The sequence below is a fragment of the Teleopsis dalmanni genome, chromosome 1 (genome assembly GCF_002237135.1).
Source record: "Teleopsis dalmanni isolate 2A chromosome 1, ASM223713v2, whole genome shotgun sequence".
Taxonomy (NCBI): Eukaryota; Metazoa; Arthropoda; class Insecta; order Diptera; family Diopsidae; genus Teleopsis; species Teleopsis dalmanni.
Window position 1 is genome coordinate 98,754,342 of NC_051846.1, and position 26,179 is coordinate 98,780,520.

Genomic DNA, 26,179 nt, shown 5'->3' on the forward strand with positions numbered 1-26,179 from the left:
TTTTTTTTTTTTTTTTATTTCGAGGCTGGGGAACAAAAAATGTCTACACACACCCGCAGAAAACGTCTTTCTGTGGGTAGTGCACGGTTCGCGCTAATCGCTGACATGCTAAAAAACTCCCCTTTCCAGGATGAAGTACATGACCCGGAACCACCACTAGGTATTACTTCAGATCATGCACATCCTGATTGTAAGAATTAATCTTACGTCGCTGCTATTGTACCTGCGTCCAGGCGCCTCTTTTTTGCACGCAGTACTGCCTCCACGTGCCTCGCCACCACGGTCCAGTTACTCTCACTTGCCAATAGTAAGGGTACTACGTTTTCCGGGGTCCAATTGCCACCTATCCGTGCTTGCAGGCTGGCTCTCTCTGTTGACCATTGGTTGCACTCAAAAAAGTGTGTTCAGTGTCATCGACATCTGCATCGCCATAGATGCAGCTCTGCTCTTCTCGAATGTTCATCCGGTACAGGTACTTGCCAATGTACCCGTGCCCGGAGAAAAGTTACGTCAGGTAATAATTGACCTCGCCGAACTTCCTTGTGGTCCAGACCGCTAAATCAGGGATGAGTCTTGCAGTCCATCTGCCACTAGTTTCGTTGCCCCACCGATTTTGCCACTCTATCATTGTATGTTCCCGATAATTTGTGGCTACGCTGTTGTTCTCGTTGCTTTGGCGGCTTAACCATGCCTGCCTCCGTTCCATGACCATGAGGTCGATGGGTATTGAGCTGCTTATAACAAGGACCGCCGCATCTGAGACCGTACGGTATGCAGATGCTACCCTGAGTGCCGCTGTTCTCTGGATTTCTTCGAGCGCTTTTCGCTTCTGATTAATCTGTAATGCGTTAGACCATACTTCAGAAGCGTAGAGTAGAATCGCGTTCACAACTGTCATTAATAGTTTTCGGTTGCCTTCTGTTGGGCCGCCAACGTTTACCATCAGCTTGCTTAAGGACGCTTTGAAGCTTTTTCAACAGCATGTTTCATCTGGGCCCAATACGACATCCTGGAGTCCAGCTGGATGCCCAGATATTTCATTACCTTGGACGTTTTAATGGTCGAGTTCCAAACCCGCATTTCAATTTCCAAGGGTATTTGCTGCTTCGTTAGTATGATCAGTTCCGTCTTTTCAGTTGCTAGCTTTAGACCACGGTCATCCATCCATTCCATCGTGCGTAGCATGACCTGATTCAGTCTGAGCTGTGCTTCGGTTACATTTCGCGCTGTGATGACTGCGGCTACATCATCGGCAAAGCCTACTAGGTGTACGTTTTCCGGCATTTCAATGGAGAATATTTCATCATAACTCGCATTCCATAGATCGGGGCCAAGGACGGAGCCCTATGCTGCTCCGGAAGAGATCTTTTTAATTTTTGCGCCACTGCTTGTGTGGTAGAGAAGTTCTCTATCAATAAGGTAGCTGCGGATCATTCGCATCAAGTACATCGGTGTACTAAAGCGTCCTTCAAGGGCGTTTATCACATCGGTTCATTGTAAGCTATTGAACGCGTTTCTAATGTCTAGAGCCGCCAGAAGTACTATGTGCTTCGAGTAAGCATTACCACATTGTGCGGCTTCTACGGATGCCGAAAAAATGTCCGTATAAGAACGGAGGTTCTTTAAAATGTCCGCATAAGTTTGACTTCCCGTCGGTTTTATGAGGACTGCTTCCGCCTTTGGGCCTCTATCCTTGTTGGCTCTAGGCCTCTTTGCTTCTGGCTTAGTTTTCTTCTCGGCTTTCTTCGTACCGACAGTTGTTTTGTCTGGTCCTTTCGTAGTTGTAGGAGTCCCAATGATTTCTCTCCCGTTTTTTTTGGGATTTTGGGCTTCTTCCGATTTACAGTTTGCCATTCCTCAGGTTTATCTTGCCTTCTCTTTTTGGCGCTTTCATTTCCTGTGCTTTGCACAACAGGACTTGTCGCCATGCGCTTTTATCGATGCACGTTTGGTGTGTCTACCACATTTGCTTCTCTTCGTGCTTTTTTCGCCACTGCCTTGATCCAGCATCGTCTATAGTAGCCCATGTTTTCGAAGTGCGTTTGCAGTTCGTTTACGCCATCTTTAATATCTAGCGAGACATTTTTTTGCCGCATTATGCCGTTTTTTACCTTCATTAAGGCGGCTATACACTTTCCTAGTGTCTTCTCCTCTTCCCTTCTCAGGTTTTGGATATACTCGTCGCTCGGTGAGACGGGAGCCTCATTCATTTGTGATGGCACATTTGGCGTGCCGCTGTCCGATGCGGACTTCCCTGGGCCATCTTGCGAAGGCGGATTGGTGGGTTTATTTGTCATGTTTTTTGGATCCAAACTCCTAGCCGCTATCGATGTTCGATTGTATAGTCGCTCGTAACGATCCCCATGGTTATCTATGCAAAGCAGGGAGGCCATGCGAGGGTTGACACAATTCCTTATGGGAGATTGTGTTCAGAGCTAAGATCTGGCGAAGGCAGGAGTACTCTCAACTGAGCCTATACCACCAACTTAATGGTGACGGGACATCGAACGTACTTGGAGACTTGCCAAGTTTTAAAAGGACGGAGGAAGATGCAGCATTAATCTGAAAGCCATTTCTATGAGATGTCACGCTCATATACTCAGGTAACAGAATACCACATCCGCCAGCCCGAAAATCATCATTTTTGTAAATTTCTTCCAGTATGCCATAATCAGGATCTTGCTGGGCTCGATCCTGATGGGTGTTTAAACCCTGAATTCCTGTTTATACTTATCTGCAAATGCATTGCCTGTTTTGGCATGCATTTTTTCAACTTTCGTGTATAGCATAGTTCTTACGTTGAGCACGAAAGAACTCCATCGATGGTGCAACTACCCACTCTTGGAACAGTGCACTCTCCTGTGTCCCTCGATGGTGCGCAGCTGTTTAACTACTCTCCACGCACTTGGATGTCCCTCGTTGCCATCCCGCGATGGTGGACGCTTACTTAGAGCGTCCACCATAATAAATTATATACATATTTAAATAATAAAATATATAAATAATATAAAAATTTTCTATTATTTACTTATAAAATATTCATTATATTTATTTCTGATCATTTGTGCAGCAGACAAAATGCGATTTTTACATTTAAATCAACATATGATACGCAATTCTTTTCTTTGTTTTGTTCATTTTCGCACTTTTCGTCATTAAAAAGTGCCATGGTTGCCAAAATTTAACAAAACAAATTTGAAACTGTTCTTGTTCCGAAAACTGCTGACTCCCAAGCAATTCAGAATAAGGGAGTTGTGTTTTTGGGAATGGCGTAGGAATAGGGAGTTTTGTTTCCTGGGAGTATTCAGAATTGCTATGTTTATATTGTAAAAACCTACGTCACCGTTTGGTTCGAAGGTTTGATCCACAAACTTTGCCAGTTCGGCTGCCCTCCATCACTTTGTAGTACTGTCTACTAATTCCTTTTAAATAAGTCCTTTCAAGTTCGAGTCGGTTCCACTGTCCCGTGACTTTTGCATATAGCAGCCGGTGATCCCCATGGCACGGCTCTTAGCCGCCTTCTATTTAACCTGTTTGCAACAGATATATCTCTCCCCAGGCTCTCATCAAGAAAATTTGCTTCGTTGACGGCTGCATCGTTTTTATGCAGTCGTCTAACCTCTTCCGTGCCTCCAACGAGCTGAATGCTCATCTTAAGACCTTCCTTGACTATTAGGCCTGGTGGAAGATTTAGCTCAACTCCGGTAAGATCTCAGCCATAGCTTGTCAAGGCCTAAAACGCGAGATTTAGACATACTCCACTAAAAAATGTTCTTTGTGGGCATAACCAGCATAACTGCAAAGTTAAGCTGTTCTGCTATAATCAACTCATTCGCCCTGTACTCATGTACGCTTTCCATATTTGGTCTGCAATCTCTTCAGCCCAGATGGAAAAAATTCGTCTTTTCTAGCGCAAGCTCCTTCGAGATTGCACCAATTACAAGCGCAAACCTAATGGAAAGCACTTTTGCAATTCCGTCCGTTTGGACTCAGCCAAAATTATTCGTATTCATGAGTACCTCCTCTTACTCGTACGAAGGTACCTCATCCTGCCACACAATCTTCCACCTGATATCCACAACACCTCTCCCTTTACTTCGATGGGTGGGACTCCGATTCTTCCATTATCTCTATCTTCAATCGCGGTTTTTGTCAAATTAAAATATGTTGTCAAAAACTTTTATATAAACATTTGCAATGTTTAAAATAATAATATACACATAGTAGAAAAAGTCTACGGATATTCACAAAATTTTTTTTAAATTACGCATAACTTTTTTAATTTTTACTTAAATTCATTTTTATTTCCTGATTTATTTTAACCAAAGAAACAACAATAAAGTTGCAATATTAAAACTAAACAGTTATTCTTTAAAAAAAAATTAAACACAATTATATGCAAAAGTAGCAATTTTTGAAGCAGAAAAAGTCTACGGATATTTCATAATATTTACATTTACTGTTAATTTAAATTCGCTTGCAAGCATAAACGTTTCATTAAATGATGTTTAATTATTAGTAGACTTCCTGAAGAGTCTAAAAATTAATCACTGAATAATAATATTTTTTATATAAGCAACAAATTTTTACAATATAAAATAAGAGACTTGCAATTAGTTTTAGTGAGCGACAAATAACTGTTAAATTTTAGAGAGATGACGTAAGCCAAAGAAAAATTGCTGAAGATATTGGTCGTCAATATTCATCTGTGCAGAGAATTACAAATAACTTCAAAGAGACGAGTACTTACGTTTCTAAACCTCTCACTCACCGCCCCTCAATTCTGTCAAATAGAGAAAGACGTAACATAATCAACCAGGTGAAAATAAATCCAAGAGTAACAATCTTTAAAATAGCTGAACATATTGCCGAAATACTTGAAAACAAAATATGTCCTGATATAGAATAGAATAGAAATAAACAGGGTACTAGCTCCCACCGGAGCAGAGCACTGCGACCAGATTGATCTCTTGTGCCGTAACTGACCCTAATTGAACAGAAGACATTCCGCTTTCCGAATGAAGGCCAGAATGTCGTCCGTTGAGGACCTCCTAATGTCAGAAGGAGAGAGCAGTTCTCCTCCCAGTGATTTCCTCCTTGCCCAGATCAAGGCATGGCAGTCACAGAGAACGAAACGTAGTCTCGTCTGCTTCTAAGCAGAGTCGACACTCCATCTCTTCGGACAGACCTATTTTGTTAAGGTGATAACGCAGTCCATGGTGACCCGTTAAATATCCCATCAGCAACCTCAAATCTGATCTGCTGAGGAGGGATGCCTTGCCATAATTATATGGATGAACCAGCTGTTTTGCCTGACGGTTACCTCGATTGTCACTCCAGTAGCGACCTCTCTCGGCTGAGATCCATTTATCAATTAGATAACTAGTTGTAGACCAACTTAGTCCACAATAGGGTTCTGGTCCACAGAGTTTAGTTGCAGAACCTGCCCTTGCAAGGCTGTCGGCAGATTCATTTCCTTTTATACCTGTGTGTCCAGGCACCCAGCAAAGCGTCACCTTATTTCTGCTTGCCAGCTGTTGCAACATATCAAAGCAGTCTAATGAAAGTTTTGAGAAAAACCTCCAGGTGGATAGAGCTTTGATTGCTGCTTGACTATCTGAGTAAATACAGATGCGGGCGCCTTTCAACCCGTTGTTTAAGTTGATACGAGCGCAGACCTCGATGGCGTGAACCTCTGCTTGAAAGACAGTGGGCCATATACCCAGCGCTAGCGAGATTCTGGTGTTAGGACCAAATATTCCAGCACCAACACCTTCCGTGGTTTTTGAACCATCGGTAAACCATGATATCACTTCTGGTTCTGCTCCAGGGGTGCCATTTACCCAATCCAATCGATCGGGAATGAGGACTTCGAACTTTCTACTGAAGCGAAGTTCCATGTTCATGCGATCTGTCCTATCGCAGATCTCTATGCCAGGAACCAGTCTGCAGATAGAGTTTTGACTGTCAAGACTTCCGTGCATATTGATACCAGAGTGTAGCCTAGCTTCACTCAGGGCTGCCGTCTTTTTAATGAAGAGGTGCAGAGGGCGGAAAATACTGATCCTGATACTGTGCGGAAAATTTTGAAGAAATGCATGTATTATACCCCGATTGCAGGAAAGAAGCCATACATATCCAGATATAATAGAATAAAATGATTAAGTTTTGCAAGACAGCATATAAATAAACCTATAAAGTTCTGAAAATGAGTTATTTTCTCCGATGAGAGTTCATTTTACATATTTGGAATCAAATTTAGAAAACTTGTATGGAGAAAATGATGTTTATGATGATAAACAAAATTCAATTTCAACAGTAAAACGTAGTGGTGAAGGCGTAATGATTTAGTGGTGTATAGCAAGTAATGGTGCGGTCAGACTTGAATTTGTACAAGATACAATGGAGAAATATGGCTATCTAAATATTCTAAAAACAAATTTGAAAGAAAATGTCAGAATGTTAGGACTTGGGGCAACCTTTTTGTTTCAGCAGGGCAATGACTCTAAACATACAACAGTCATCGTACGGATTTGGATGCTGTACTATGCTCTCAGGCAATTTCAAACACGAACATCACCAGACCTTAGTCCAATCCACATCAGCATATGCTTTCCAGCAAGAATATAGTAAGAAACATCATCAAAGAAGAATGGCTAGAAATAAACACATAGGATACTACAAAGCTAGTTGAGTCCATGCAAAGACGCTTAACAGAGGTTATGAAAAGCAGGGGTTATCCCACAGGCTATTAAATTTAAGATTTTTGTGAATTTTATTGTTTTAATGTAAATATTAAGAAATATCCGTAGACTTTTTCTGCTTCAAAAATTGCTACTTTTGCATATAATTGTGTTTAATTTTTTTTTAAAGAATAACTGTTTAGTTTTAATATTGCAACTTTATTGTTGTTTCTTTGGTTAAAATAAATCAGGAAATAAAAATGAATTTAAGTAAAAATTAAAAAAGTTATGCGTAATTTAAGTAAAATTATGTGAATATCCGTAGACTTTTTCTACTATGTGTATATTCTCAATATCATTTAATAAAATAGTTAAATTGAAAATGTAATTACTAAGCATGTTTACTTTCTTATTCTTAATAAATATTGCATTAACAAATAATTAGTTTACAAAGTTTTACTTTTCAGATACTCATCTAAAGTGGCGCTGATTTTAAATATAATAAACTTCAGACAATAATTTTAAAAGTATACGAGTATTTAATAATATGGTAAATACAAAATCGAAACTAATGAAATATTTTTTTTTTATTTTCACATTCTCCTATACATATTGTATTACGTGAAAAAAATATTTTGTTATGTCATTTTTTGATTTAATATATTTAATTGTATAATATTTTACCCTTACCTCTAAAAATATGTCTGCGCAATCATGTACCACTAATACTAATGATCCAACTCGATGTAAATTACATACCCAACTCAATGACATTAGTAGTAATGTTACCATGTGATGTATGAACATTTGCCAAAAATCCTTACGTTTAACATCGAAAAATTGAGTTACGCTCAGGGCCCAATAAAAAGACATTGATATCATATAGTACCACCATATGTCATCTGTGATTGACTTGAAAATTTAAATTAAATATTAATGTTAAATAAATGAATTTTTATATAATATATTACAGGATAGACAATGGGGCTATTTCACGTTCAGTGGATACCTGAAATAATGTTTCCTTTAGTTTCGTTTACATTTGGCATAACTACAATCATATTATTCTTTATAGTAAAATTCAATTTCCGTTTGTTTGTGTCCACGAGTATAGCACAAGTATTACAATCTATACATGCTATACATGGTAGAAACATAGACGACTATAAACTATAGACACGAACAAAATAAATTTAACGTAGATCGCTATATATGATTAATAAAACCTTGTTTTCAAAACAAGGTTTTAGTAATTTAGTTAATCGCAGGAGGTGTGAAAAAAGTTGTTATCCAATTGTATATTTGTTGTTATAATAAAAAATGTTTGACATATTTTAAAACATATGAGTAAAAATAGTTTTGTGTATAAATGAAAGGTGATACATATAGATATTGTCAGATATAAATGTGGTTATTTATACCTCGCAGAATGTTTGGAATTTTCTGTTCCTGCACGACCTTTGAAATAACAAGTACATAAAAGTACTCATAGAAATTCAACCTTGTGTAAAAACTTCAATTTACAATTTAATTTGCTGTAACGGCTGTTATATCCATATTCAAATGTTTTTAAGAACATAAAAGATTAACTTGCACTGAACAAGAACGTTTAGAAGATAGCAGAAGATTTGTTAAATCAGCAAGTGGAAGAACTTGAAGTTTAACGGGAAGAAAAACAGTTCATTTCACTTAAGAGCAGCTCACTAAAAAATTTGTTATTTGAAATCACTGATGATTTAAAATATTTTTACAAAAACATTGGAAACGTTCTAATTTCAAATGACGTCATTTTGGGCTTTCGTTATACCGAAACATTTTATGTCAAAATTTGAAATTCAGGGTAAAATGTGACGAAAAGCACATACAGTTTGTCAAGAAAGTGTTTTGACAAAGCAAAAAATTTGTATTTTTTGTTTTTATTTCCGAAAATATTAGTTATTATTTTTTATTTCCATCTTTTTTTTACACATTATGCTTACGGAACATATTTAATCTTAAAATAAGACAAAAAACTTATTCATTTAATGTTACAACAACAATAAAAATAACGAAAATAAAAAAAACTTAAAAATACTAGTGTCAAGAAAGTGTTTTTACATTATTTATTTCTTCCTAATTCGAACTAAGAAATGCATTTACCGTTATTCAAATGATGCTGACGTATGTTTAATGCATTTGTTTGTTCAAATAGCAATTAAAAATAGTAATTTTGTTGCGTTTAATCTTCGTGGGTGGTAGGTAAAGTGTGATTATTGAAATTATTAAGATGCCAGGTAAAAGAGTTTCGTTTAATATAGTACAGTTGGTGTATTACAACTATTATGATGGAAAACCCATCAGTGAGCTATCCGAAATGTTTTGTTTAAGTCGACAAACCATTTATAATATCATAAAACGTGCAGAAGATGAAGGAAGATTGCACCCAAATGAAGTAACTGGCCGTCCTCGAAAGTTATCAGATCGAAATATTCGATTTTTATTAAGAAAAGTAGATGAAAATCCACAAATTCGATCAGAACCCTTGCGCATGAACTTAAGGAAGAAAGTGGTGTTACTGTTTCTCATGAAACAATGCGGCAAGTTCTGAAAAAAAATGATTATACATCAAGAGTTGCACGTAAAAAACCACTGCTATCGACAGAAAATATTAAAAAACGCTTGTCTTTCTCAATATTGCATATAAGTAAGTCAAATGATTATTGAGATGACGTCATATTTTGTGACGAAACTAAAATGATGCTATATTATAATGATGGACCTAGTAGAGTATGGAGAAAGTCATTAAAAGCGCTGGAAAACAGAAATATAGTTCCTACTGTAAAATTTGGCAAACTTTCAAATATGATTTGGGGATGTATTTCCACCAAGGGCGTTGGAGATCTTGTACTTATTGAAAATACAATGGATGCAAAAGGATATTTAAATATATTGCGCAATCATTTAATCAGCAGCGCAAATAAATTTGGCTTCATTCAAGGCAATAAGCCAAAGTTTAAATTTTATCAAGACAATGATCCCAAACATAAGGCGCATATGGTGATGATGTGGCTACTATTTAACTGCAACAAAGTCATCGATACGCCTGCCCAGAGCCCAGATATAAACCCCATTGAAAATTTGTGGGCTTATTTAAAAAAAAAAAGTAGCTAAACAACACCCCAAAACTCTATCACAGCTAAAGGCAGCTATTTTACAGGAGTGGTCTAAAATACCCATTAATTATGATGTGCCCAAGCTGATAAATTCAATGAATAGAAGACTGCAAGCCGTAATAGACTCAAAAGGAGGTCCAACAAAATATTAATTTATATAAATATACTTATTTAATATCACTGTAAAGTGAAAACAACCGTTTATTTCATTTGTAAAAACACTTTCTTGACACTAGTATTTTTAAGTTTTTTTTATTTTCGTTATTTTTATTGTTGTTGTAACATTAAATGAATAAGTGTTTTGTCTTATTTTAAGATTAAATATGTTGCGTAAGCATAATGTGTAAAAAAAAGATGGAAATAAAAAATAATAACTAATATTTTCGGAAATAAAAACAAAAAATACAAATTTTTTGCTTTGTCAAAAGACTTTCTTGACAAACTGTACATTACATAAATCAAATGCAACAATCAAATAATAATTGATGTGCTAGGTTTTGTAGCATGGAACTCACACGGATTAAAAAATCATCAAAGAGAACTACAAGTTCTCTTTAATTTAAAAGAAATTGACGTCGGTCTTATATGTGAAATATACTTCACGCGCCAATCTCGCATCAAACTAATTATCTAAGCAATCACTATCAGTGATTTAAATTTAGTTGCTGGAATTAACTGCTGGCTGACAGTGCTATAATTAAAACAAAGTATAGAACAATTCAACATAAAAGATCAAGTAAAAAGTAAAGGATCAAAAATATGAGGCAGTAAATGAGAAAACAGTTTGGTACTAATTAATTACAGTGAAAGTATTAAATCAGCTTCTTAGCAAAAGTTTACTTGAATTGGATGAATTTAATTTATATATGTCTCTAATACATTCCGAGCTTTTAAAAATTTGCTAAGATGATAACAAAGTCGAAGTCAGAAAAATACTCCCACATAGTTCATTCTTACGACCAACGTTCCTTCTACCACAAATTTCAAATCTAAAAGAGAAATTAATTTTTAATCGCATAAAACCAATTAATAAATGTTTTGATCTGGTGCTTTCTTACCAATGTGGATTTTACTGTCCACTAAGAGCAAATGACAACTTCCGCTTGTAACAGACACTCATACAGCCATACTTGTAACAGAAAAAACATAAAAGCATCTATATTTTACTAACCAAAAAGCAAATTATCATTTAATTAAACAACTAGGCGTTTCTATTTCATATGCAAATAATGATGAATTACTTAGCATAACTCTTGATACAAAATAAGATTTGACTGACTTATCGAATGAAGATCATTTCGACAAAAAATTAATTAATGATATAAATGAATACAATTTATTATGAACCAACTTTTTACAAAAAAATCTGTTAAAATGTTCATTGTTTTTATCATTTCAAATTTCTGTAGTTAATGAAGTTACTAATATACAAGGTAAGGCGATTGAAGTATTACCAACTACTCAATCTGATATAACCAATTACGTAAAATTCCAAAACATTACAGCTGTATTGTTTACAAGCTGCCACAAGCATTTGCGTCTTAGTTTTATACAACAAACGTTATTTGAAATGGAACGTAGTAGTGGGATTGCGTTATATTTGGCTGGAAAACCAAAATCAAACACCTTATAAGCTCAAACACCTCAAAGTGAAATGTTTATGTACCGTACCATAAATCGTTATAATAGTACAGACAGTGTCACCAAATGCTATAGTGGCGGACGAAGAAAACCAGTAACATTACCTGAAATGATTCGGAAAATGGTAACCAAATGGTCAAAAAATTAAAAATATGCCAGCAAAGCATCCGACGTATATTCCAAAATGACTCCAGGTAAAGCCTTACAAGTTCTAAAAGGCACAAGATCCTACATCAAAGCAACAAAAAATGAGACTCGAAAAAGTAAACGAGTTATTACGCTTTCACGAACGTGGCGAATTTCCAAATATTGTGTTCTCATTAATTGAGAATCATTTAGTTCATTAACTCTCAAAATGATCGTGTCTACTTACACAGTTTGAGACTATGACCCAAAGTAATTTTCCACCTTATGTAATGGTATGGGCAACTGTAACCGTCGATGGACCCTCAACGTAGACCACGGACGGTTCAACAGGACTCGGCACCGTCTCATAAAACTCATGTGAACCAAGAATAGTTAAAAAATCACGTTCCACAGTTCATTTCGTCAACACAACGGCTTTCGAGTTCATCAAATGCAAATCCGATGAATTCCATCTGAGCTATTTTGGAAAGTAAAGTGAAGACAAAAAAAAATTGCCTGTATGGATGCGCTGAAGAAAGTCATCGTTCAGGAATGGGTCAAAATATCGGAAATTCACATTCACGAACCATTCAACTCATTTTTGAATCGTTTGAAAGCCATAGTCAAGGCAAAAGGTGGCCATATCGAGATGAATTGATTCTGAAATTTTGATTTTATCCACAAATTTTTGTAATTTGAATCAATAAAAAATAAATTCACAGAAACAAGATATGGTCACCTGAATAGGTAACATTTCAATCGTCTGACCCTGTACCTATAACCGAGGTAGAAACATGCGAATATTTGTTAAAAGTCTTAAAGCATAAAACACATGTTATAAAATTATCTTTCGAAAACAATATTGTTTGGAAGAATTATATATATAGAATTCAAAGTAAATGTAAGGACATTAATGAATTAACTAAAGTATGACCTTGATTAAACAACTAATAGAATTCGAGGGTGTTGCAATAACCAAGGTTGGTGCAATAATCGAGTTTAGTTTATTAAGTTTTTTTTATTATTTAAATGAGCATGATGTCGTATACAAAATTCCATGTGGAGGTGACGGGTCTAACATATGCCAGCATGTATATGTTGGTACAACAAAAAAACAAATTTAGGACGAGAATCGCTGGTCACAGACACGACATAAAGAGCAGAACAACTCCCGTTGACCAAAAGAGAGCATAAGCAACCCATTGCTCTATGATGAACAATACTCCAAATTTTGAAGAAGTACAGATCATCAACATATATATGATATATATTTATAACTTTAAAAAAAGTTTTTAATTTATCCTCCATTGTTACCTATTTAACAAATATTTTCGTTTTTTTGATTTTAATTTAAAATTTTATTATTTTTTCAAATGAATGTTTTGCTTTTGTTTAAATAAATTTAAATGTTAAAAATGTCATTGAAAACATTGAAAAACATTGAAAGAGACAACAATGTTTGTCATTTTTGGTTTTTTTTTTGAATATATGTTTATTTACATATATTTAAATATGTAATTTCTTTATATACACTGAAGATGAAGATAGACCGAAATATTTGTAATTAAAACAATTGTTGTGTAAAAATTAAATAAATTAAACATTTAACGTAGTTTAAAAAGTGTAATTTTTTATATATTTTAAAAAACATTTTTATCAACTTATGTGTTGAATAAACGATCTAAGCCCGGTAAAAATATAAAAAACAAATAAACAGACATTAACACAAAATTTATTAGTAAATAATATGAATACTTATTTTTATAATTGCATAATCATACATAATTGCAATCATACTTATGATAACTTGTTATTTCATGATATTCTTATGCATCGTGTTCGCAAATTCGTATGATTGAGTATAGGAGAGCAAATAAATACACATAAGTATTTTTTTTTTTCAATTGCTACAACTATTTACATTATAAATAACGAGTAGCTTAAATCTGATAAATAATATACAAACATAAATAAGCAATTTTCTAAACAAATTACTTTACATTCTAATTCAATGCCATTTCGCCGCTTTATTCGTCTTTGTTGTCCATACGAGGTTATGATGTTAACAGCTTCTGTGTTATCATGTTGCTGCAACCTCAGTTTGTGACTTGTTGCTTTCTTTTTTATTTCTTCAGCGACTGTGGACAATTTTAGATCGCAGTGTATATCGTTGTTCCTAATGTACCATGGCGATTTTAAAATGTTCCGTAGAATCTTGTTCTGGAAACGTTGGATTATTTCGACGTTACTTTGGCTAGCGCTCTCCCATAGTTCAGCACCATACGAACGCACAGGTTTTAAAATTTGATTGTACAGTAGAATCTTGTTTTGCATAGATAGTGTGGATTTGGGGCCAATCAGTCATTCCATTTTTCACAACTTCATATCAAGCTCGTCTCATTTCTTTTTTAATGTGTTCCTTCCATCGAAGTTTTGCTTCCAACGTTATACCAATATATTTTGCAGTGTTGGCATATGGTATATGAATACCTTGAATCGAAATAGAAAAGTACTGTATTTTTTTATTTGTAAAATCCACATGAACAGACTTAGCAGAATTCAGTTGGATACACCTTTTTTTTGTCTAATTGTCTACCAAATCTATAGCTGTTTGTAATTTGGCTATTGATTCTTCAACGGAGTCAGGTGTTATTGGCAAGTCCATTGTGTTAAACAGGTATAGTAGTGGACCGAGTACACTCCCTGAGGTACACCAACTTTTATAGCTGAAAGATTTGAAAAACAGTTTTCGTGTATTACATAAAAAAACCTCGAGGTAATGTAAGACTTCTAAATCGCAAAATATGACGACGGCAAACATGTTTCTAGTTTATTTAAAATACCTTTGTGCCAGACTTTGTCGAAAGCGACAACAGAACACAGTTTTCTACCTTCAATAGCTCTTTCAATTTCATCGACAATGCTATAGTCGAATGAGATCTATAGTCGAACGCTTGCCACGAAAACCAAATTGATGGTTTGGTATTAGCTTTTCGGATTCTATTGTAGGCATTAGTCTCTTGTAGAATAGCTTTTCAAAGAACTTCGAAATGGTTGGTAAAATTGAAATTGGTCTATATGACGATATGCATTCTAGTGGCATGCCTGCTTTTGGAATCATTTTTATCTCTGCGATCTTCCATAGGCTAGAAATATATTTTAGATTTATTGTTGCATTGAATTGCATTAATAATTTGCGAACAGCTTTACCTGGTAACTGCTTTAAAACTTCGGATGTTATAAGGTCAAAGCCAAGCGCCTTTTTTTTTTCAAGTCTTTTATTGCTGATTTTAGTTCGCGTTTTGTTATTCGATCGATTTGCTGGTTTCTACTCTCTGTGACAATCAGTAATTCATCACACTGTACATCATTAGGCTGAAATATATTTGTAAGATTATTTGCGAAAGCTTCGGTTTTACTTCTAGCCCATTTTCCATTGCTGTCTTTGAACGTCGGTGTGAAGGTAATGGGTTTCTCTACGTATTTTGTCGATTACCACAATAAGTATTCTGATTTTTTGTCAACTCCAAGTGATGAAATATAGTGTTTTCCTGACTTATTTTTGATAAAACGAATCTCAGTTTTTAAACGTTTAGTAGCTTCATTAAGCCTGCTTTTATCCAGAGGTGATCGAGTTTGATGCTATATTTTCCTTAGTTTCCTTTTTTCTTTTATTAGACTCATAATTTCCCTTGGATAGTTTTCCCCTACAGTTTTTGTTTTATATTCAGGGGTACTGCTCCAAGCCGATCTTTGAATTTGCTTAATGAACTGATCGTAGTATCTTTCAAGTTCATTATAAGTGCTCAGTGAAGTTGAGAGGTTTACACTGTGTTCAAGCAATGCTTTAAAAAAGCTCCAATCTGCAGATTTATTAGTCAGGTATGGACCGGTATTTTTCGTTATGATCGTATCACTTAAAGTTAAATATATTGGCGAATGGTCGGAGTGCAGATATAAAACTTGTTTGATTTCCATGTAGTTTGAAGATATTTTTTTAGTGAGAAAGAAATCTATAAGGTCAGACAATTTATTTGGATCGGTCGGCCAGTAAGTTGGCTTTCCTGCTGAAATGAATTCGCATCCGGTTTCTATTGCAGCCTTATACAGTTCTCTTCCTTTTTTGTTGTTGTGATGCGTGAGTTCCAATGAGTGTGTTTCGCATTAAAATCTCAACCTACAATAAATTTAAATTTGTGTCTTCCTATTAGCTGTTTATATTCGTCTGCTGTAATGGTATGCCTTGGGGGACTGTAAATAGCAGTTCTTGACACAGGCTGATTATTTCTTTTTACTGTGACAGTTGTTGTTTAAAACATTTGAGTACTACATTTGTTTTCTTCATAATGATCTATGCTTTTCCGAATAATTACAGCACTTCCTTCTCTCGTACAGTTATCTGGATGTATAGTGTGACATATGAAATAATTCTTGAATGCTATAAAAAGTGTGTAGTAAAATGTGTTTCGAACACAAGGCAAACATCGATTTGTTCCATGTTAAGTAATATTTCTAGTTCTTCTTAGTGTTTTAACAGACGATCGCATTCCATGTAAAAGTTCTTAAGCAATTTTTCATTAGCTTAGTTAATCGGACTTGTATTGCGTTGGGTACTACCACTTGCTTTTGAAGTTTATGCAGGATCTGTGAGAGTACATCTTCATTTTGTTTATTCGTACTAGAAGTGGCAAATGGCTCCATATTGCTCGCATAGCTGACTACCATTATATTTAACTGTTTCCGCTTAACATACGTTTTGCTTTTTATTTGTAGTATGTGTGGAAAGTGTTTTTGGTTTTCTAATCAGTTCCGTATTTTGTTTCTGGTTACTTATTCGTTTATCTCTAATTTTGAGCTGCAATAGCTACAATACACCCTCTGTAGTTCGCAGGATGGTTTTCACCAAATTTGCAACACTTTGGCTGTTCGTTAGCATCTTTTATGCAATAGTAAGGTGATTGCCTGTGCATTTAACACATCTCGGTATCCTATTACAATAATTCTTAGTGTGACCAAACTCCTGGCAGCTTTTACACTGTGGTATAAGTTTGGGAGACTTGACAGCTTTGATTTTGATGTCTTCGTTATTTTCAAACGTTAGGAGAAATATGTCTAATGGTTCTTTTGTTTTTTGTTTAAGTTTGTTTTTAGCACTCAATGCTTTGAAGCATTGTTGCTGCAAATCGCTAACAATACTTTCTACTTCATATGAATGATGCAAATTTAATGCAATAACTCTGATGAGTCGTATCTGCTTATTTTCGTACGTAAACCAGTAGAAGTTTGAATTGGAGAGACTTTTAGTGACAGCTCTGTAATCATCATCATCAAAAACATTGATTTTTTGAGTATCATTTCCAAGTAATCGAATTGTAAATTTGTTTTTGACATTTTTATCAATAGTACTTTGCAGTTCTTGATATTGATTAACATTTGAAATCACTATAGGAGGCGGGCATAGCTCATTTCTTTTATTGGTTTCAGTTTTTTCAATATTTTTGGCTTGAATGATTACCTCAGGTGCGGATTCTGCTCTACGTTTTTATTGGGTCTAGATTTCTTTATTATCCAATCCGTCTCTTTTGCTAGCTCCTCTTCATCTGTTACATATTCTTGGGATTTCTCAATCGAACAACTAGTTTTTAATGAATTTGAATCTTTCACTGTTTTCAAATTGGCATTTTCCGCTTTAAAACGTTCATTTTCTTTTTTAAGTTGTTGGCATAATTTTTGCAAATCAATTATCTTTTGTTGAAGATCTTTTATTTCTGGCTCGCTTATCTTATTAAAGGTTGGAGTAGAATCACCAAGTTTTGAACTTTCGCAAGTTGAGTTCGATCTCTGTCTTCCTAATAAATAGTCACGCATAAATGCGGCTGTTGCTTGGCTCGTAATTTTATTTTCTTTTGCTTCCTTAGCTGAAGCTTTATTTTGTTTGCTTTTTCCAGGTGAAGGTCCCATAATTGTAATTTACTTTTAGGCCCAACTTAAAGGCGATAATATAGTGGAGTGTAGAATGTGTTTTTAATTTGAAATAAATTCTTCTAATTTTACAGTCAAATCACTGGCCAGGCGCGCAAAAATCAGAAGTATTTTCAGTGATAATAAATATTTACCGGTTTAGCTGATATTTTAAAACACAACTTACAACCGCGCTATTAATGTTGCATACAAAAGTTCACAAATTGAATTATATTGAAGTTTTTTACAATATGTAAAGTCAAACAAATTGTGCAAAAGTCAGTGGTTTCGCAACACTACGCTGTCTAGATCAGCTGATTGTAGTGTGTGTGTAATAATATATTGAATAAGTAAATATCGGACGAAAATTGTTTTTATTTCTTTTTTTGCAAAGTAAGTGCTTTTGTTTTGCCGGTCGGAATAATTAGAAATTTAATTAATTAATACTTTAACCCAGCGGGCGCGATATTTCGCCACTTTCAGTGAATTCTTTGACTAGTTATATTATAATATATTTGCGATACTTCCGTATTTAATGTCAAGTTTTTTCCTAGTTTCTACTTCGAAAAACGCGGAGCGCAACACAAACACGACTTACGTTTTCAAAACAAAAACTACACATAAGTGACAAATAAAATATTAAGAATGAAAAAGAGGAAAAAAATTAGCAAAAGTTGCATTCTTTGCGGTAATCAATTTTGAAAGTTGCAATATCAAAGGTAATGCAGGGAAAATTTAAGAGGTTGCAATAACAGAGGAGTTGCAATATTCGACGTTTCCATTAATCGAAGTCATACTGTATATGTAAAAATAATGAAATCTCAAATAGAAGCAAAAAAATTGTATATGTAAACTACTAAAAGGCAAACAAGCAAGCTACTTTACGATTGGCAATCAACACATCTCTACAATTAAATAAGTTTTTCATGGTAAAATACTATTTAAACAATTTAATATGTCTATAATAACTGAAGAAGTAACACTCGACCTAAATAGCACATTTGTCGTTCGTTGCCAAAATAATACATACAATACAAATTAATAATCAAACGTATTCATATAGAGAAGTTCAGAAATTGATAACTCTATCTGCATTATTACAACCAAATAAATTATATCTAGGAGAAATCCTATCATTGGAAAGGTGTTACATATCATTAATAATAAATAATTATGATATGTATAAATAATATAAATTGAGTAAATAATTCAATGAAAATCCAAAACAAAATCATTTCAATCCTAATCCTTACTTTCACTGTTATTTCTACATTAAAAAATTAACTAGAAAAATCTAAAAATAGGTACGAACGCAGAGGTAAAAATTGAAAATGGGTCATTCTTTTACAAATCGGACTCCGTTTTGACCTCATGATTTCCGATTCGATTGAAATTTTCTATGAGCTCCTTTCATGAAATAAGAAGACCCGTATATCGGGAAAAAATTTTTTCTTAGAAGATATGTTTAAAATCACTTAAACAATTAAAATTGTTTATATTTAAGTACTAGTATTAACCGTTAAATTACAAAAAAAAATTTTTTCTGAAAACATGTATTATACATAAAATTTCCATTTTCAATATTTTATTTAAATTCAATTTTAAATTTTTCTGCGAAATAAAAATTTTCAGGATATTATTATTTCTTGAAATTTTTGAATACTTTTTTTCTCCCGCAAAACATATTAAGCATATGCGTACTATATTTCCATTGAATGAATATTCAAAGAATATACTATAAATATTCTTATATAATATTTTTGATTTTAATTAGAAATAAAATTCTACATAAAACCCAAAAAATCTTGGCATGGTTGCCAAGACTAAAAATTCGTCTATTGTGAACGATTTTTGGAAGTACATACGAAATTTCCAGTTAACTGTCAACGAATGATTTCGTTAATTCGTCGTATTTCGTGTCGTCATTGGTCGTAACATATATTTTATTTTTTTTATTTAGTATTTAACTTTAAAAGGTATGAAAATTCATATTTTATTCACAATCATGTAAAAAAAAAATATGTTTACCAATAATTGCAAAGAATTATTATTCATTTTAAAAATTTTAACTTTAAATTTTATTACGTGTTTTGCATACATAAGCCTAACAAAATCTCCATTTTGTTCAGAGTTGCCATCGAATATAATGCTTATTTTATTTGTTCTTTTGCGACATGATTACAAAAGAAAAGGGCTATAATTAAACCATTTTATGAACTTTTTTCTTATATTGAAGAATTAAAAAATCAATTAGTTCCACACTAGCTGAACTACCTACATACCTGCAGCACATAACTACACCTACTTTCTTTGGTGAAGTGTTTTTCTCAATCAAACAAGGTTCGGCCTTGTTTTAAAAAATAAAAATAACATTTTTCTTAATTTATATAAGGCTATTGTATCAAACGTTGTTGAACACCTAAGTGCTATTTAGAAACACTGCGAAGCACAGCACACTTGTTCCTTTTCTAAATAATTTTCCAAAGTCAATTTTAATTGAATTCAAGTTTTTTGTAAGACTGCTTTACCCTTCGAAACAATAAAATAAATTGTGTTAATCATATTTTTCAGTAGTAATTAACAGTAGAACCAATTATTTTTCAATGGGTGTAAAACAGAATTAAACAAGTCAATTTTGCTAAAATAGTTTTCAAAAAAAACATAAGCTAAGCAACAAAAGGCAATAAACTTTTGTTCTTTCTGACAAAGAAAAGTACACTTTAATTAGCGTGAACTACTGCAATTAAGTAATAGTAACAATCCATTCGACAAATAGATTAGTAGATACGCAATAAAAAAATCCGAAATGCATTACAATATATAATATTGTACAAATAAAAAAAAATAATATCGAAAGTCTCGTAACGCAAAATACATATAAAAGAAAGTAAAATTGAATAACAAAACACGCTAGCATAGCCTTCAAGAAGCTACATCGTAGGACATCTAGTCAACAAGCCAAGATAAAACTCTTTAAATATTTCTCAGTGGAACAACGTCAGTAACATGCGAAGGTTTTCTTAGTGAACCAAAGTGGTCAAGGCGGTAACTTTGGCTTAACTTTACTTGAACAACCAATGTGGTATAATCGACAATCTTGCTAATTTACTAATTTTCTTCTTTTCACAGATAATGTATAATAAAGTATCATTAAATTAAAAAAAAACATACCTACATCATGAAGTAATGTCATGAGCAAATCTCTGTTTTTTTAACATTCAATATTGTGCAAAATATAGTATGTATATATTTTAGCTTTATTTTACTTCATTTTAAATATGTTGTATTACATAGAAATTAATAATAATTATATTATAACATATGTATAAAGCTTACAGCTATAGCATTTTCGCCGTCTGTTGGAAGTTTAGATTAATCTTTTAACAACTTATCTTAAAAATTATTACTAATAAATTTAATTGTACAATATAAATATTAAATTAAATTATTTTAACAAGAGTGATAAATTTCATTTAAACTAATTTAGAAATCTCCATTTATTATCTTCACCCTGTATTTTGACGCATTTTTAATAAAAGCTGTTAACAATCTTCAGGTTTCATGAACATTAAGTAAAGGTTTGCACAGTACAGCATTCTGTGTTTTTTAAAAATAGGTTATTCGCTTACTAATTACATTACATCACTTTTCAATTTAAGGTTGCATATTGTACACAGCGTGTCTTGACTTTCATACGGTATGTAGTACAATCGTAAGAGCTCGTCGCTGGTTTTGAATATTGTTTTTATAGTTTCTATGTCGTATTGCTCGTAAAAGTAATTATTGACAACTAGATTATATTTCAGGTTACGATATGCATCCCTCGAGTTACTATTTCTTGCCGTTTCTACAATAATTAGTTTCGTTATTACATTTTTCTGCTGCAGTTCTCAGTTATCCTCAATACCCAAATCATTAGTCACATTTAACTAGGATGCCAGTTCAGACCATTTTTCAAAATATTAATCTTTTTCATTTATTAGGTATTACGCAAATATTTTAGGAATCCAATTATCTAGCAAAATCCTAACACGATTAATGTAATCAAAATGCAATTTCAATGTTTGAGTATATAGCGTCGGTAATCCAGTCTCTATATGCACCATATAATTTGGGATATTTTTTTGGCAGACGTAATGTTCTATTCATATAAAATGTCTGCAATTTTTCTACTACATTATATTTATCCACACCCCAGATTTGCGCTGCATAATTTAAAATTGATTTAACTGTGGCTTCAACAACTTTGTATTTTACGGACAGTGACACTTTCCGATTTCCCCAAGATATTTTTCCAGGTACAATTAATAGCCAATTTAGCTTCCTTTAACTTTTTGTTCAAGTGGTTATCGAACTTCGGGTTGTATTTCATATTTATTCCTAGATATTTATAATTACTAATATTAATTATTAATTATTAATTATTATTAATTATTAATATTAATATTAATATTACTAATATTAATATTAATATTAATATTAATATTAATATTAATATTAATATTAATATTAATATTAATATTAATATTAATATAATATTAATATACTAATATTAACTAATATTAAATATTAATCACTAATATTAATATTATTATTATTATTAATATTACTAATATTAATTAATATTATTAATATTACTAATATTAATTAATATTATTAATATTAACCACTTCTAATTGATCATCGTTAAGGTACCATTTTTTGTCATTTCTCAATCTTCAAGCATATTTCTTAAATATCATCACTTTTGATTTGTTTGTGTTTATAGATAGTCCCCATAAGTTGCAATATCTATTTAACTCATCTATCGTATTTTGTAACATTAATGGAGAATCTGCAAAGACCACAATATCATAAGCATATAATAGTACTTTTAGGGACATGTTGGCAATCATAACACCACCAGGAAGAAATTTACTTAAGTCATCAACGAACAGTGCAAATAATATAGGGCTTAAGACACAACCTTGTCTCACTCCGGTACACGTTTGGAACCATCTCGAAGTACATCTTCCTCCCATACTGTTCACTCATTATTGCAGTATAGACTTTGAATTGCTTTCAATTTTTGTTGAAAGATCCAGCTGGCTAAGTTTGTAAAATAGTGCGTTTCTTTGTATTGTATCGAAAGCAGCTTTAAGATCTACGTAAAAAACATATAACTTGGTGTTTTTTGCAATAAATTCTGGCGCTACACTAGTGTGGAAGAAATTATTATCTACCGTTGAGTAACCTTTTGTAACTCCTGATTGAAATTCGCATAGTATGTTCTTTTCATTTACCCAATTTTTGATTCTATTACATAGGAGGGTTGTAAATACTTTAGCTGATGGATTAAGAAATGCTATTCCTCTATAATTTCCCACATTATTTGGGTCACCTTTTTTAAATAGGCAAAATGTTATAATTTTTTTTGGTAATTATTAGGTTGAACTGCTTTATCAAATATATAATTATATGCTTCAGTCATATGCTCTATAAACTGAGGCGTGGCATATTTTAAAAACTCGGCTGGAATTCCATTTTCACCTGCGGCCTTGTTTTTTTTATTTTTATCTTCCGGAGCACTGCATAGACTTCTTCAATTCTTATTGAGAAACATAGAAAAGCTTTCATGTGTGAAATACAAAAGTGCAGTGCGTGCAAACTTTATAAATAAATTTCATGAATATTTTAAAGTCAAAAGTGATGCATCGTGTCTTATCCGTCGAAGAAGTTCTTGGAATACTTCTGACAACTGAAGTGTAGCTGGAGTAATTGAAGGACCTATTATAACGACTTGAATAGCAACACGAGTTCCCAGATTTTTGCTGAGTTGTAACGGTATTATTTATTTATGGTGAAACGTTGGGACAGCGTACCGTCCAACAAATGGCCCCACTGAAGTGAAGGATTAGCCGCAGTAGATCACGAAATTACTTGGATCTTTTTTCGTCCTTCTATTCTCGGATGTCGTTATTGAGTTAAAGCTGAAGTGGCTTCCGTTCGCATAAGCTCTTTTCATTTTCCAATGGCATCTGGGTTTCCTTGACAGCCGTCTGGACGAGGTCAAGAATTTTCCGATGGCCCACCAATTTTCCTAAGTTGTTTCATGTGGAGCTCTGGTTCATTCAAATTGCTGCCAGTGCCGCCGTTTTCTTTATATGTAAATCCAACAGAAGCAAACCTACCATCGCCTCTAACGCTGGTGTTGGTGTGGTGCGCATGGTTAGTCTCTTACACTGAAATAGGGGTCTCTTCGATTTTCTGATCTTTTGATCCACATGTTCATTCCAGGTCAGTCTATTATCCCGGATGATTCCTCGATACTTCACCGACTTTGATATGCGAATTTTATTATCGAAAAGTTGTAAGGGCTCCATTGACAGACTTCTCTTCCTCGTGAAGAGGATAGTGTCTGATTTCGTCGCATTGATAGTCAGGCCTTGTTCCCTGCACTATTTTCGACGCATTTGAGAACACTTCCCATTAGGTTTCTAATAGTGTCAGGGAACTTGCCGTTCATCATCAGTGCTATATCGTCTGCCAACCCAATTGTTTGTATGCCTTTAAAGTCAAGCTGTTGAAGTAGAGAGTCTATGGTCACGTTCCACAGTAATGGTGAATGCACCCCTCTCTGTGGACAACCTCTGACTGCTCTGCCTCTCAATCTATGTCTTCCATTTTGTAGATTTACTGCTCTTTGCCTTAGCATGAAATTTATCCATTCAATAATGAGTGAACCGACTTCTCGGTCAGCTAGAGCAGATTTTAATTTATCAAAGATTGCTTTGTCAAATGCTCCTTCGATGTCCATCGAAATGCTTCCTGAAGTTAGATATCCTCACGACCGCGTGCAGGGCAGTCTCTGTGGATCTCCCCGCCCTATAGACGTGTTGACATCTGCTTAGAGGATATTTTATTAGCGTAGTGCCTTCTAGATAGTCCACTATTACCTTTTCCATGGTTATAAGCAAGAAAGAGGTAAATCTAACTGGCCTAAATGACTTTGCTTTTGTGTAATCCTTTTTTCCTGGTTTTGGTAGAAAAGTACGCTTGACTTTCTACAAACTTTAGGGACGTACCTTGTTGCCAGTGACGTACTGAATATCTCCGTGAGCCTAACTGCGAGCAGGTCAATTCCCCTTCGCAGGAGCGCTGGAAATATGCCATCCAGCCCCGGTGACTTAAATGGAGCGAATGTCAAGATGGCATTCCTAACTGCGTGGTCGCTATCCTTTCTGCTTCAAATATTTCTTCTCTGTTCATTCCCCTTTTCGGAGAAGGCCAGTGATCATCAAATTTGAAACTTCCTGGAAACTGAGTCTCCATGAGAGTACTCAATGACTCTTCTACGGTCTCCGTCATTGTACCATCCTTCTTTCAGATTAAACCAAGCCTTTAGACCGGGTCTTTGGTGAGCATCTTTTGTAACCGACTTACTTCATGCCCTTTCATGCTCGAACAGAAATAATGCCACGAATCGTTTCCGTTGGATAGTTGCATCAATGTCCCGATTTCACCAGGGTGTCGACGACTTTTCTGTAATGCTGGTTTGGGGACAAGCGTTTTCGAATGTATTAATCATCGCAGCAGTAATTGCTTTGATTTCTGTCTCTACATTCTATGTGGTCTTGAGATTCTTCAGCGGCCTGTTTTGTAATAATTCTTTTGAAAAGCACATGTTTTTTTCTTTGCCGACATATTTTGCATAATTAAACTATGTTTTTATTTTATTTTTTAATGAAACACAGTTCATGAACGTTTCATTTTTTTTTGTGCTGGGAAAAATTATTTGTAACGTCAAATTTTGAATTATCACTGTTAATATGATCGTCATTAGTGCGCATCACTTTGTAATTCACAGTGAGTGTATTGAAAAATTCTGGCCTACTTTTCTTGGAAGAAAATCGAACATCTAGTAAAGAATTGAACAAGTAGGATAAATCCAGGTTTATTCTTAATTTACAGTTTTAAAGGCACTACATCAAAGGAACAGTTTGAAAGGCTTTGTGACATTCAAACTGTTTGTGTTCGACTGGCCCGATTTATCAGTGTTTTTCCAACTGTGCAGAAAGAGTTTAAATAGTATTGTATTTTTCAGTGAATATAAAACTGTTTGTTTAAATATTTTCAGTTAAAGAAGTAGGCTTCATTAAGAATATGGCTGAAACGGACAATAATGAAGACAAGTCAAAACCCCTGGATGAAAACCCCCAATTATAATCGATATCTTCAGCTGAATATAACCATGGTAGCGGAACTCTCCGAAGTTAAAAAATTCACTGAACTCTTGCAAGAAAATTACTCAAAGTTGTTGCAGCAATTCCAAGAGTCACATTGCGTAGAGGTGGAGCAGCAGCTGCAAAACCGCTCAAAGCCAAATACAGTTAGTTTGCAAGACCGCAACAACAAAAGGAAGAGGGTTTCACCACCCTCCCCACTTAGCTCCTCCCGTGGTTCTGCTGGTTCCAGCGATGAGGATATGACAAGAAACTAAGAAAAATTGTCCCCATTGTGCTATGTGGGACTAACACTTGGGGTTCTTTGGTTAAACAATTCTATGTAAGAAATCTAAAGTTTTGTGAGGCTAAAAAGGTGCGTCATGGAATTCAAATAACGCCAGTGACAATTGAT

The 26,179-nt window shown here is 34.1% G+C and overlaps 1 protein-coding gene across 1 annotated transcript in view; it reads right to left on the minus strand.

Annotated features, from left to right (window-relative positions):
* Positions 1–26,179, minus strand: part of LOC119661815 (ceramide synthase 6-like) — a 128,656-nt gene that overhangs the window by 78,444 nt on the left and 24,033 nt on the right. Inside the window, exon 4 of the mRNA XM_038071315.1 lies at positions 7,374–7,595. Coding sequence (XP_037927243.1) covers positions 7,374–7,595 — 222 coding nt within the window. The remainder of the gene's footprint in view (positions 1–7,373; positions 7,596–26,179) is intronic.